At 35.4% G+C, this 13,895-nt stretch overlaps 4 protein-coding genes across 6 annotated transcripts in view; 2 read left to right on the top strand and 2 right to left on the bottom strand.

Annotated features, from left to right (window-relative positions):
- Positions 1-484, bottom strand: part of LOC111433318 (putative HVA22-like protein g) — a 2,779-nt gene extending 2,295 nt beyond the window's left edge. Inside the window, exons 1-3 of the mRNA XM_023070337.1 lie at positions 449-484; positions 258-362; positions 104-160 (exon numbers count right to left, since the gene is read on the bottom strand). Of these exons, the coding sequence (XP_022926105.1) occupies positions 104-160; positions 258-362; positions 449-480 (194 nt within the window). The 5' untranslated portion in view covers positions 481-484. The remainder of the gene's footprint in view (positions 1-103; positions 161-257; positions 363-448) is intronic.
- LOC111433317 (lipid droplet-associated hydrolase-like) overlaps positions 1-5,420 on the top strand; it is a 6,505-nt gene extending 1,085 nt beyond the window's left edge. Inside the window, exons 1-13 of one of the 3 annotated variants that reach the window (XM_023070336.1) lie at positions 1,083-1,345; positions 1,436-1,509; positions 1,605-1,676; positions 1,818-1,846; positions 1,950-2,000; positions 2,668-2,718; positions 2,950-3,009; positions 3,092-3,174; positions 3,718-3,865; positions 3,996-4,046; positions 4,657-4,761; positions 5,002-5,143; positions 5,281-5,420. In XM_023070336.1, the coding sequence (XP_022926104.1) occupies positions 1,278-1,345; positions 1,436-1,509; positions 1,605-1,676; positions 1,818-1,846; positions 1,950-2,000; positions 2,668-2,718; positions 2,950-3,009; positions 3,092-3,174; positions 3,718-3,865; positions 3,996-4,046; positions 4,657-4,761; positions 5,002-5,142 (933 nt within the window). In that variant the 5' untranslated portion in view covers positions 1,083-1,277 and the 3' untranslated portion in view covers position 5,143; positions 5,281-5,420. Of the gene's footprint in view, positions 1-1,082; positions 1,346-1,435; positions 1,510-1,604; positions 1,677-1,817; positions 1,847-1,949; positions 2,001-2,667; positions 2,719-2,949; positions 3,010-3,091; positions 3,175-3,717; positions 3,866-3,995; positions 4,047-4,656; positions 4,762-5,001 lie in introns of those variants that run through there. The other 2 variants (XM_023070335.1, XM_023070334.1) reach the window with 2 other exon arrangements.
- Positions 5,421-6,164: 744 nt separating this feature from the next.
- LOC111433229 (transcription repressor OFP6-like) lies at positions 6,165-6,710 on the top strand. Its single transcript, XM_023070206.1, has one exon. The coding sequence runs from the start codon at positions 6,216-6,218 to the stop codon at positions 6,675-6,677; it is 462 nt and encodes a 153-aa protein (XP_022925974.1). The 5' UTR covers positions 6,165-6,215; the 3' UTR covers positions 6,678-6,710.
- A 4,364-nt stretch (positions 6,711-11,074) lies between these two features.
- Positions 11,075-13,328, bottom strand: LOC111433247 (transcription repressor OFP13-like). Its single transcript, XM_023070229.1, has one exon. The coding sequence runs from the start codon at positions 11,901-11,903 to the stop codon at positions 11,118-11,120; it is 786 nt and encodes a 261-aa protein (XP_022925997.1). The 5' UTR covers positions 11,904-13,328; the 3' UTR covers positions 11,075-11,117.
- Positions 13,329-13,895: the final 567 nt, after the last annotated feature.

The following is a 13,895-nucleotide window of genomic DNA, read 5'->3' as shown; positions in this document are numbered from 1 at the left end:
TTTTTTTTTTTTTTTTTTTTAATTTATAAAAAAAAAAAAAGAGCATAAGACAATAAATATTACAAGAAATTAAAGAAATAAAACCCAGAAACAAGAAGCATACCAAGCAATTAAAACATCAGCAATCCTCTCAAAAAATGTAAAAATAGCCACAATAATCCTACAAAAACAACAAATTAAAACACAATAATTAACAAAATTACCCTTAATAATTAAATTAAATTAACTTAAATTAACTTAAATTAAATAAAAATTACCAATATTTGCACCAAAAACGAAGCGATTCAACGTCGAGGCTTCGGCTGCTCTTCTCCAGTGTTTTATAACATTCAAATGCCGGATAGGCATATCCAAAAACCATCCTTAAAATTCCCAAATAAATTAATTTAAATGGAAAAAAAAAAAGAAAATTAAGGAATAATTAAGATGAAAAATTAGTATTACTTACAAGAGGCATCGTGTGATCAAAACTCCAAACATGTTTGGAACCCAAAAACCAGAATCCCTTCACAGAATTATGGATTATGGATTATGGATTATGGATTAATATGGGATTTTAAAATGAATAAATAAATAAGTAATGGGAAGCCACGAACGGGCAACCGGCAACCGGGAACGGGAACGGGGTGACCTCTTATTTTTGGTGGTTTATTTCCTAGTTTTAAACCTGAATAATCGGATTTACCGTTTTGTCGGTTTCTAAATTAGTTAAGGTCTTCAACCCATCCTCGGGGCATTTTCGTCATTTCTCTTTTAACGGTTAATTTAGGGTTCCATTTCCTATTTTATAGGTATAACCAATAGACTTTTCAATTTTTTTAATGGCTTTTTAAAATAAAAAAATAAATAAAAATATTGAAATTGGAGTCTTTTATAAAATATATTAAGATTATTTATATTTTATTCTTATTGAATTTATTAGAATATTTTATTTTATTTTATTTTAATAAAAACTATGTATTTAAAAATAAATGTAAAATAGTGATTTAAATGCTTAAAAAATATTTTTGAATAATAATAAATAAATAAAATACCAGCGCAGTGATGGGAAGACATGTTCACCGTTCGATCCACCGAGATGTTCATTATCATTACTTTAAGCTAAACTTTTCATTAGCCGTTTTTTTGTTTAATGTAATGCAACGTGGTGCGTAGTTTCTTCAATTTTTCATCGCAGTGTTGCACCATAGTCAACACACTGCTCCCTTTCACAGCCAGCTAATTCACTTGGAAAATCGTTGAGGTTGAACAATTTTTGGAGTTGTTCGTTTGTCCATATGGATCAAGAAGCTCTGCAATTGTTTAGTAGAAGGCGTGTGGAGTTTCGTTTATGCAATGTATCAGGGTAATTGATTCTCGTTTATGTTTACTGAAATTTCTCTGGAATTTCGTTTTCTATGAACTAAATCGCCTTGCCCTTTCTGGGTTTTGATAGCTACACCAATGAATTGCTGGAGATTCACTCGGATAATCCATCATTGCACGTATTGTTCATACCTGGAAATCCAGGTGCATTTGGCTTTTTCGATGTGGGTTTTCGATGATTTTGTTGATTTCTACTTAACTTCTGAATGTGGATTGTTTTGGGGTTTGTTCTAAGACAGGGATTATTTCGTTTTATAAAGATTTTGTGGAATCATTGTATCAGTTGCTTGGAGGCCGTGTATCTATAACAGGCAAGATCATGAGTTTTTGACTTTGTTCATATCCCTTTCATTTTTTTTCTAAGAATGCATTAAATCTTGTTGTATATATTTGAGCTTACACTTTTTCTTGTTCCATTTATGTTCTTTGGGCCTGCTTCTGTCTACTGTCAGCTATTGGACATATATGTCAAACGAAGAAGGTACTTGGTCAAGGGTTATGTAAAGTTTATATCTGTTATGCTTAACTTTATGAATTTCCCCGGTGGTTTTATGCAATGGATATGGATCTTTCTTATCTTTCAGGACTGGGAAGGTGGAAGGTTATTTTCATTACAAGAACAAATTGATCATAAGGTAAATGTATGTTTTTCTCGGTCGATTTGATTGAATTGTTTATGACTTAGGGAGGCAACTTGTGAGATCCCACATTGGTTGGGGAGGGGAACGAAATTTTCTTTATAAGGGTGTGGAATCCTTTGCCTAGCATATGTGTTTTAAAACCTTGAGGGGAAACCAGAAAGGGAAAGCCCAAAAAAGACAATATCTGCTAGCGGTGGGCTTGGACTGTTACAAATGGTATCAAAGCTAGATACCGGACGATGTGCCAATGAGGAGGTTGAACCCCGAAGGGGCACGGACACTAGGCGGTGTGCCAGCATGGACGCTGGGTCCTGAAGGGGGATGGATTGTGAGATCCCACATTGGTTGGAGAGGGGAATGAAGCATTCTTTGTAAGGGTGTAGAAATCTCTCCCTAGCAGACACGTTTTAAAACCTCGAGGGGAAGCCCGAAAGAGAAAATCTAAAGAGGACAATATCTGCCAGTAGTGGTCTTAGGCGGTTATACAACTAGCCCATGAAAAATTTAAAGTTCCTTAATAAGCTAGCTAGTGACTTCATTTTGCATGTCCAAGATAGCTTTGTAATTGGAGATAGCATTGCAGGCCCTTTCCCTTTCATATTTCAAGGGTTGATATCAGAATTCTGAATGGGGCTGAACTATATTCATCTTTCTTTTGCAGATTGAATTTGTTAAACAAGAGCTACAGAACAAAGAAATTCCATTACTACTGGTATTTACACAATTGATGCTATATTTTCACAATAGTCATAAAAGAATTGCACGGTGCATCGTTTCGATATTATCCGTGTACATGTCTTATTCTTTGCCCATACACAATAGTTGCTTGTTGTGCTGCTTGTACTCCTCTTGTTACTTGTCTAATAACAAGACAGCCCACATGATTGTTTGTACTTGTACATTATATTTTCCGTGGTAACTGACTCGTTAGTTATCTTTAAAGGTTGGGCATTCTATTGGATCGCCTATCTCCATTGAATTGTGCCGTTGGTTCCTGGATCGGGTATCGCCTTGAACTCTTTGTGCATCTTATGTGTTCCTAACTTTCAAGACATGGTTCAATGGAAATCTTCTTGATCCTATAGGTTGTGTATTGCATTGGATTGTATCCATTTATGATGGTGAACAGACAATCACGTTGGCAACTTCTTATCGAAAAACTCGCAGGGTACGTGCGTTATTTTGTCTGATAACATGAATTCTACCTTCCCGCATCTACATTTTAGATACTCTATTTAGTTGGTAGCAAGTGAGACATATAGATGATAGTTAATGAACTTTGAGTTCGAGAGTTCGAATCTCGAAAGTTTTACTTTCTCAAATAGCTATACACCGCACCGCGTGACATGGCTTTGTTGGCTTGACCACAAACTTTTGTAATTTGGAAATTTTCAGATTCTGTTGGTCGTGTAGGAGAGTATCTGCGTTGTCCAGTGCGTGTGCACTCGGGTTGAGCCAATTTGAAGTCACTTAGAAGTTAAGACTAATGGATAAGTGCTTGGTTGTTAACCAGTTAAGGGTGTTAAATATTGGTTCATATGACCTTAATAGTTAATAAAACTGGACCATGTAGAAGTCCTTCCATTCATTGCCCACAAACTGGTCCTTAATCCTTTAAGCATCCATTAAAGCTAACCTATGAGGTCATTATATGTTCTGGTATTGCAAGTTTTGTCTCTCTGAGCTCTGCTGGGTTGAAAATTTTGTGCAGATCCCCACTGCTATCAGCTTTGTTTTCTTCTTTTGCCGCGCTGTTGGGCGTATTACCGGTTCGAGCTTCAAGTTTTGTTGTGAAAAAAACTATTGGGAAGTCATGGTCTAGAACTGCTAGTGAGGCTGCTTGCTCTCACTTGCTAAAGGTGAAATGAAATCTAATATATTATCCTTAGTATGTGCTTTTTTAGTATCCGCTCGTACCTGCTACAAATTTTGGTTCGACGACATGACTGTTCATTCTGATATTTGGAATATTATCTTTGTTTTCGACAGTACCATACGATGCGAAATGTGCTATATATGGCAATGACGGAGTTCGAGAAGGTATTCACTATCAACAATCACTTTCGTTTGGGTCGTATTGGATGCCATGAGATTTGTAAGCATATGATTGTACGAACCATAATTAATCGTAAATCTCATTTGCATAACATTTTTTAATCATTTAGAGAAGCCTGGCTTGTTTTAGTTTTTGTTTTGCTCTTTTGCTCTTTTGCTCTGAGGCGTTGCACTATATGAAATATAGTATAGTTATAACAGCCCAAACTCATCGCTAATAGATATTGTCCGTTGTAGCCCGTAATGTATCGCCATCAGCCTCACGGTTTTTCATCTACTATGGAGAGGGTCTAGTCCTACTCTGACCAGGGCCTCTTGGTAGGTGTGCTAGCAAAGACGTTGGGCCCCAAGGGGAGTGGATTGTGAGATCCCACATCGGTTGGAGAGGGGAACAAAGCATCCCTTATAAGAGTGTGGAAACTTCTCTTTACTATACGCGTTTTAAAACCTTGAGGCTAACGGTGATACATAACGGGTCAAATCGGACAATTAGTCCAATCAAAAGATGTAAACAAATGACTAGTCACACAGAACAAAGCTTAATATCAATAATCAATCAAATTTCTACATCTGATTGTTTATGGACAATGTTCAGCTTTCAGAAACACCAGATTGGAAATTTATGAAGAAAGCAAGTCAGAAACTATCATTTTTGTTCTGTAAGGATGATCACTGGGCTCCTATGCATGTGTTTGAGGAGGTAAGATATGAACTGTTCTTCCATTTTCATTTTGTCAACCAATTCTGCTGGGCGAATGTAGTTTCTTCAAATACTTTTGCTGAAGAGTTTATAGTTCATATCGTTTATGACGATCGGAATCGGGAAGTACAACGATAAGCCATTTGAGAAAAAGGAAGGGGCTAAAGGGCTCAAAGTTATGAGACTGCCATGGTGATTTCAAGTTCTAGTTTGATAGTTTATGTTGTCTTTGGTCCACAGATTTGCAAGCAGGTCCCTGAAATTGATGCATCAGTTGAAAGGGAGGAGGGCCATAAACATGCATTTTGCTGCTCTGAAGCTGGCTCACTTCATATTGCTCAATATGTGGCAAGCTTGATCAAAAATCATCTCTCAGATTAAGGTCAGATTCTTACTGTTGTTCACACGTCTCTGTACTATTATCCTTATTAAGAACTCTTAGAACATAAGCAAAAGAAGGAACAATGAAAGCATTCCTGGGTTACTGATACTGTTGGATTATGCTTTACTTTGAACTAGTTATTGTCTTCATGATGTTGAGGATAACGAGTCGTTGCGACGAATCGTCTTTTCATCGACTCAAATTATGGGTTGTCTTAACAAGAAATGTTTTGTTTATTAGTGTATAATGACTAATGAAACATATCGTATTTGTATAACTTTAGGCCTCGAGGCTATCTCTAGATCACAATGAGTTGAGCATTTCGTGTTGAAACTGTCATAGAATCCTCTTGTAACAGCCCAATCAGTACTAGTAGATATCGTTCACTTTAGCCCGTTACGTATTAGCGTCAATTTTGGTTTTTAAAACGTTGAGATCCCACATTAATTGAAGAGAGGAATGAACATTCCTTATAAAATGTGGAAACTCCTCCCTTGCACACATGTTTTACAAACTGTAAGGCTGATGGTGATACGTAACGGGCCAAAGTAGACAATATTTGCTACGTAGATTGTTACAAATGGTATTAGAGTTAGTCACCAGACGATGCGATGCACTAGTTGGAGTAATGCTAGACCCTCTCTTTAATAGATGCATTTTAAATCCGTAAGCCTAACGGCTATACATAACGGGCTAAAGTAGACAATCACTAACATTTTATCCCATAAATAAATAATGAAAAATATCTTTAAAAAAGTGAGGGGCTCAGTGGGTGAGTAACTAAATTAGGTGGCAAATTACGTACCAAGAACTCAACTTACAAATTAAAATAGTTATTTTAAAAATATATATATTATAAAAATTCAAAAAATGAAATGTAAATTAAGAATAATTTAAATATAATTAAAATAATGTTTGAATTAAAAATAATAAAAATAATAAAAGTTTTGCGAACTGCCATCAAATCCGAAGGACAGCGACTGTCCAAATATAAATTCCCGCAAACGGTTTTGCCAAAACTCATTCCCAAAACTCTCTTCTTCTTCTTACAGACAGCTCTCCAACTTCAACAATGGCGGCTCGCCGGAGAAATCTCCAACTCACCTCCCTCTCCGTCGATCTCAACATTTGCAGACCAAAACTCTCTCACCTCTTCCACCATCTCAAACCAAAGTCCTCCTCCAAATCCCCCAATCATTGCTTCTCCTCCGACTCCGATTCGCCGCCTTTCTCCGACTCTGACTCCGATACCAGAGCCTCCATCACCTTCCGTGGCTTCGGAAAGTCCGGCGGCGAGAGCGTCGCCGTCGAGAAGGATTCGGACGATCCGTACCTCGATTTCCGGCATTCAATGGTTCAGATGATTCTGGAGAACGAGATATACTCGAAGGATGACTTACGAGGGCTCCTTCGCTGTTTCTTGCAGTTGAATTCCCCTTCTCACCATGAAATTATAATTAGGGCTTTTGCTGAGATTTGGGACTCTGTTTTCTCTGCCAGGTTCCCGGTTTCTCCCCCGATCTTCCGCTTTTGAATCCTAGCCGTCCGATTAAGATCCCCCCCTTAATTTTGGTTTGAAAAGTTTTTATTTATTTCAACTGTATAAATATGTTTTTTTTTTACTTTATATCAATGTTTAATTTTATTATATTTTCTTTCATATTCTTAATATAAATATAAATATTAGCCGAGATTTAAATCAATCCGAACATAATTCACCTCATAAAAATATTAATTTTCTTTTATATAAATCAAAACATCAGTAAAACGAATATCTATTAAATTTGAACATTTTTTAAAAAATTATCGAAATATATTGAACGTTCTCCTTATTTTAGTCTTAGTATAATCTCATGGGAATATATTTAGAATCTTAGTATAATACAATTTTTAATGAATATAGTACCACATTCTAATGATATTGAAATATTTTTAAGTGAAAATATCAATAGAATTAAAAATAAAACACTTCTTTTTTTTTATGAAGAAATAAAATATTATTATACCGACGAAAAATAAAAATAAAATTTATATGAATTTTATCAAATTATTTTTATTATCAATATCAAATTAAAAAAATACTCATAAAAGTTTAAAAAATAATAAAAAGTTTAAATATAATTTATGAGACACCGACCAAAAAGATGTTAAATTTGAACAAATTTTTTTGTAAAGTCTTCAATAGTTATTAATTATTAAGAAAATAAGTTATTAATTATTATATGAAAATATCGATAACTAGTTGTTAGGTATGTATAACGGCAATCATAAGATGATTAAGTTATGTGAAAAGGTACCAACAATCAACTAAAGAAAAAAAAACGACTATTAGAGAACAGTTAACGGAACTTGTTTCATAATTATAAGAAACTTAAACGAGTATTATCGATCAAGCTTTCGAACTTACTGTGTCGAAAACGTAGCAATAAAGGGATGAAATGAAAGGCATGGTGTAGTTTAAAGAGTTAGTCAAATCCAAAGCAATGGAATCTTGGAGATAATGGAGAACATGAGGGGCCTCTCTCTTCCCATTGCAACCATATCTCTTAAGAACTGCTCCACAAATGAGTGTTTGAACCCTAAAAAGCCTATAAACCCTCTTTAGTTTCAACTCCTTTCTTGTTGTTGCTATCATTGGCTTGTTTATATGGCTTTAGTGGGTGACATCTTTAGTGTCTTTGTTTGCCATTTCACTCGATAAAAGTGTATATTTTCATCGTGATATGATCGTAGAAGTTTGTTTTTGCTCGATTTAGATTCAGGGTTTTCTTTTTTTTTTTTCTTTCTCGGGTTGTCTTTTTTTTCTTTTCTTTAGTTAAAAACATCTCAAACGCTCGTTAAATGTAACAGCTCAAAATCCATCACTAGCAAATATTGTACACTTTCACCCGTTACGTATCGCCTCAGCCTCATGGTAGGTTTGTACACGCTTATAAGAAATGTTTCGTTCCTTCTCCAACTGATGTGGGATCTCACTATCCACCTCCTTTGGGGGCCAGCGTCATCACTGGCACAATGCTCGGTGTCTGACTCTAATATCATTTGTAATAGTTTAAGCCACCGTTAGTAGATATTGTCCGCTTTGGCCCGATTGGAGAAGTGGGTTTTGAGATCACACATCCGTTAGAGAAGAGTCCTAAGTATTCCTTACAAGAATGTGAATTCTTCTCCCTAATAGACGCGTTTTAAATTCGTGAGTCTGACAATGATACGTAACGAGCTACAACGGACAATATCTACTAGTAGTAAACTTGGGTCGTTACATTATCCCTGTTTCTAGAATTCATTGAATGTTTTTAATAAGACGAAAGTATTGGTCATAATATAAAAAAGAATCATGTCTCGAAAACCTCTTTACAAAAGGGTCCTAACACGTCACGTGACATAAACTCAACTACAATCGAGTATCGATGTTGAAAATTGAGTTAACACCTAATTCAAATTTGTCTTTTAACGATTAGACTCCACTCTAATCTTCTAATGTGATGTCCCCGCGTTTCAATCTTTTCAAGACCGAACTCGAATAATCATATCAAGAACGCGTTAGATAACTGAAATGACAATCTAAAAAGTTAACGAAGAATTAACGTTATTTGATATTAAAACGATCTTAAACAAAGATATCGAATCGAATAATAATTAATAAACTACATCGACCTAAAGTTTATAAAGATAGAAGAGATAGAAAGGGCATTGGATTTTGTGAAGCAGCTGCTGAACAAAGAGCAGACATTGGTGGAAAGCTCAAAAGGCCACATTTGTGAAAGAAAATTGTGTATTACACAATCATTAAATTTTAATATTAAAAAAAAATGATTTTTGATTTGAAAACTCAAATCTAGGGCATTTGCAACCCAAATATCAGACATGTAGGCCAACCCATCAACGCGAAATCATCCTTCTCCACGTCCCGACACGTCAATTATCGGGAGTTGAAAAATTTGATGTGAAATTATAACACCCCATGTCGAGAATTCAGTATTTGATGGTCTCGACATTTCTCTACAACATGATTAGGTTGTGAGCCGTATGCAGTGAGAGTCTCACGTATGGTAACGAGGGAGTTCACCGAACATTATCAATGGCAATTTTACTGATAAGGGTGCTGTTGTATTTGCTTCTTTTGATGGTTGGTCGGATAACAACGATAACTATTGATTCTTTTGAATATTTCTCACTCACGATATCGTCAAGATCATTTTTATTCAGATGTAGTCTCGATTCATTCATGTCTAGATTTTACTTTAAGAAAAGGTGCATCCAGGTATGAATAACGGGTGCAGTCTAAAAGGAATTGCACGATTTTTAAGGAACATAGAAAATGGGGTTCTTGTGGATGAGCCAAAAAGATGGCCATTGAATGAATATACAAATAAACATTTAGCTTTTTGTGGTTTTAAGTACTTGTAAAGCATTTATATTCATAATTCTTTGTTTTTTAATATATAGTGTTTGGAATATGTTACTTTATATTATCATATATATATATATATATATATATATATACATAATTTTTCTATTTCTCGATGTTTATCCATTTAATTATGTGTTAGATATGAACGTTGTCGTGATTCCTCATTCACGCTATAAATTTCTCTCGAATTTACTTTCTTTCAAGTGATTTGATTCATCGATAAGGGAGATATGGAGCTTGACTTGAAAACAAAGAACTAGGTTCGTCAACAACGACCAGTTCATGATATTCAGAGATTGACTTAGACAAGTTCATGATATTCAGAGCCTGCTAATACTAATCTAATAAGTTCAGTCGTCATCGTCTGACCAGTTGGCTTAGACACCAAATCACTCGTGCCTACCCCCATAACCACACGGGCTCGCCCTAAATGAAATGGCTCTCTTAGTTAAGTTGCGTTTTGACTCGAGTCCAATAGCTACCTTGACTTCTAAGCTTCAATATAACGACAAATATATATATATATATATATATATATATATATATATATATATATATTCGAAGGCCTATCTTTCACCTAATTATTCTCATAGATTTATGTTTTTAAAAGCCCATTCCCTTGTTCAACAATTCAGCCCAAATATCAAAAGAAAAATAAATAAAAAATTCCTCTAAAATAATATAAAATAAAGATTTAAATATCATTAATTTATTTTGATCCATACATTTTATTTTATCTCTGTCTCAATATTTTTTAAATAATTTGACCATTTTTTTTTTTATAAAACTCTAAAATGACATCATTCATAGTAATAAATAATTTCACAAATTTGTACGGTCTTTTTTTTAATCCCGTACATTAACAAATTTGAATATAGCCTAGTAGATAAGACACCGGTCTTATCGAGTAATAAATTTTTTTTGTTATTTATCTATCACGTCATGCTCGTAAAATAAGACTAAAATATTTAAATCTATAGACTAAATTTGTAATAATTTAGAAAATGAATTTGAAATGAAATGATTTTTTATTTTTTGTTGAAAAAAAAAAGGAATAATTTGAAAAATGGAAAAGATCCATATGTGGTGACAAATTTAAAACACAGACATGCCCACAGCCGATGAATATGCCGCTGCAGCTGCCGCAGCTGCTTCTGCTGTGTAAGGCTAAAGGAAAAGGATGCTTATTTATAAACAACTAAGCGTAAGCTTCGACCATGCCAAATTTCTGCGCTGGACTTCTATTGCTTTCTGTCTTTTGATAATGACCACCTTTTTTAAAAAACTCCATTGCCTCTCATTGGTTCATCTTTAGGTTCTTTCCACGTGGACCGCTCGATCTCGCTTATCCAATTACCCGTTCTACATGTGTGTGCACCTGATCGATTGCCCCCCGACAAACCCCTTTCAAAAATTTTATTTTTACCTCTAAGTTGAATTGAATAAGGTTCATAAAGTTATATTTTACATCAAATTAAAGAAATTAATTAGATAATAATAAAAAATAAAAGTAGGTATATCGAAAAGGATATTATCGATATCATTAACGTAGTTGACTAATTAAAAATCTTCTTCCTCCTCTTCGAACAAAGAAGATAGACAAGGAATAGTAGCAGGAGTTGAGGAAGAAGTACTACACTCTGACTCGACAATATCGTCCATAATTTCAATGGAGTTTGACGATATGGTAGAACACGAAGAACACGAAGAAGAAGAGTATAGAAGAGAGGAGGAAGAAGAGGAGGAGGAGGAGGAAGCAAAAGCAAGATCAACCAATAAATCCACAAAGGCTCCAATAATGAGGTCATGATTAGGCTTTCCATTAGCCTTCAAATACCAACTCAGAAGCATTTCCATGCCTTTCCAATCCTTCAATCCATGAGCTTCCACCATCACCTCCATTGACTTCTTGAAGTCCAAATATGGCTCCTTTGAATCCATTGCCATTGCCACACTCTCCTTGAATGGAACCTGGTTGTTTCCGCCCACAGCCACGGCCGCCGCCACCGCCATTATGGAATTAGTCTCTTCCAGCTCCAAAAACAGCCGCTTCCCCTGCCTTAGCCTTAGCCCTCTCACTAAGGCCTCAATTTGGTCATCATCATCCGACATGTCGGCTGCTGGGTTTTCTTCCTCTTCTTCTTGTTCTTGGTAGGCTGAGTTGATGGTTCTGAAGATGTCGTTAGAGGTGCGAAAAGAGAGGGTTCTGGATTGGGAGCAGGAACGCCATAGCCATGGGGATTTATTGAGAAAATTAGGAAGCTTTTTCACTTTGTTGGCCATTTTCTTGCTTCTTTTTTCGTGGGGTTCAAATAATGAGGGAAAGATGAATTCTTTGTTTGGCATTAATGGAGGAGTCAGAGAGAGCTGTGGAAGGGAGACAGCTTACACACAGACTGGACAGAGACCATAGGAAATTTTGTTTGGTTTTTTATTTTTTTAACTTTACAATTCAATATCATGTGTATTTTCTAATGCAAAATCATTATTAAAAAAAAAACAAAAAAGATGGGGAGAAGTGTTTGACTTAGGCATTACAAAGTTCGTACGGTTACAGCTAAGAGATCAATATGAAATCTAAATCCAAGAAATTTAGAGCACGATAGAATATGAGCTTAATTTTTTATTTTTGAAAATTAAGTATACTAAAAGATTCGTTTACAATAAAAAGGTAAATGTTACTCTCTCGAACATGAACTCCTCATCCGACCAAAGTTGTCTGGGCAGATTCCGAGTTTATAGATTTATCTTTTTTAAAATATATATATATATGAAGAAGGTAGAAGATAATGTTGGTTGTGTTTGGTTAAATTTAGGTTAAGGTTGGAAGTTTGGAGTGTTTGATGTTGACATATGCAAGCTGGTAGTGGTCCTAACCTCTATGTCATCTTTCATCTATTTATTTTGGAGTTGGAAGGAGTTTAACTTTTTTTCCGCAAATGAGTCTCACTTTTCGATATTAAAAAATAATATAAAAAGAAAGAGACAATCAAACAATATCAGGTTGATTCGAGCATTACTTAGTGGATAAGATACTCGTTATCATTCTAAATACCAATAGTTTGATCTCCTCCTCTACTGTATACGAACTCTCATGCACAAAATTGACTCGAAAGAGGGTTGGTCTTTCTTAATTTCAATCTAAACAAACCCGAAACACCAAACTGTATGATGCATAGATTATCAACTATGTAACATGCATGACAAAAACGGCCGTCGACGTGTTTCTAACCTATTTGTTAATAACTAATTAATATTTTATTCGAAACTAATATTTTGATTCCTCAAATCTCAAATCAGGGAACGAGGCAAGGAGGAAGATTAACAATCCTTAATAAGGATGGGTATGTGAAATGCAACCTTGCCTTCACCTGTAAGCTGCATCATTATCATCCCTAACTTGAACTAGATTTCTTTAATGGATCGGTTCCACCTTCATTGGGAACATGCATCCATGTCTCCATCCTTGCCTTGCATCATTGACATTTCTAAGTTGATCTAAAATTTCTTTATGCGGTTCGATTCCACCTCCATTAAAAAAAAACAATGAAAATAACAACCTTCTCTGATCCATTCGGGTTGGGCCTACTAAAAGTGTCCAACCAGTAGAAATTAGATGTTTCCATTTTCTAGATACAAGGTTCTACGTTCAAATCCATAAATTAAATGTAAGATTCTTGTACTCTCTCGAGACAAGTGGAACCTCTTACGCTAATAAGAGGTGAGATGGTGTGAGATCCCACATTAATTGGAGAGGAGAACGATATACGGATTGGAGAGGAGAACGATATACGGATGTGGAAACCTCTCCTTAAAAAATGCATTTTAAAACCACAAAATTGATGGCGATATGTAATGGCTAAAGCAAACGATACATGCTAGCTGTGAGCTTGGATTGTTACACTTGGTAACAGAGCTGACACTGGGCGGTGTGCCAACAAGAATGTTGGGTCTCCAAGAGAAGTAGATTGTGAGATCCCACATCGATTGGAAAGGAGAATAAAACATTTATAATCGTGAAGCTAACGGCGATAACAGGCTAAAACGAACAATATTTGCTGGTGGTATGCTTAGACTCTTATAGAAGGATTGGGGTCTCGAAACCGAGTTACTAAGAAAAAGAATATAAAAAAAATAAATAAAGGAAGGTGGGGTTAGGGGACCAAAAAAGATTAGTGTGGTGAGGAGGTGGTCCAAAGATGCACATGGATGGTTTAGGGTCACAACTCCAATTGGCTATTCAGTTTGCCATGAGAGCAACCAAACAAACTACACAGCATGGCTTCATGTCCCACAATCTCCTCTCTTTCATTTTTCACTCATTTCCCTTCTCTATTA

The sequence above is a fragment of the Cucurbita moschata genome, unplaced genomic scaffold (assembly GCF_002738365.1).
Source record: "Cucurbita moschata cultivar Rifu unplaced genomic scaffold, Cmos_1.0 Cmo_Scf00041, whole genome shotgun sequence".
NCBI lineage: Eukaryota > Viridiplantae > Streptophyta > Magnoliopsida > Cucurbitales > Cucurbitaceae > Cucurbita > Cucurbita moschata.
This window is presented reverse-complemented; position numbering and strand designations above follow the sequence as displayed.

Coding starts and splice junctions, on each gene's coding strand:
- LOC111433229 (XM_023070206.1), top strand. CDS start 6,216: ATGGCGGCTCGCCGGAGAAATCTCCAACTCACCTCCCTCTCCGTCGAT.
- LOC111433247 (XM_023070229.1), bottom strand. CDS start 11,903: ATGCCAAACAAAGAATTCATCTTTCCCTCATTATTTGAACCCCACGAA.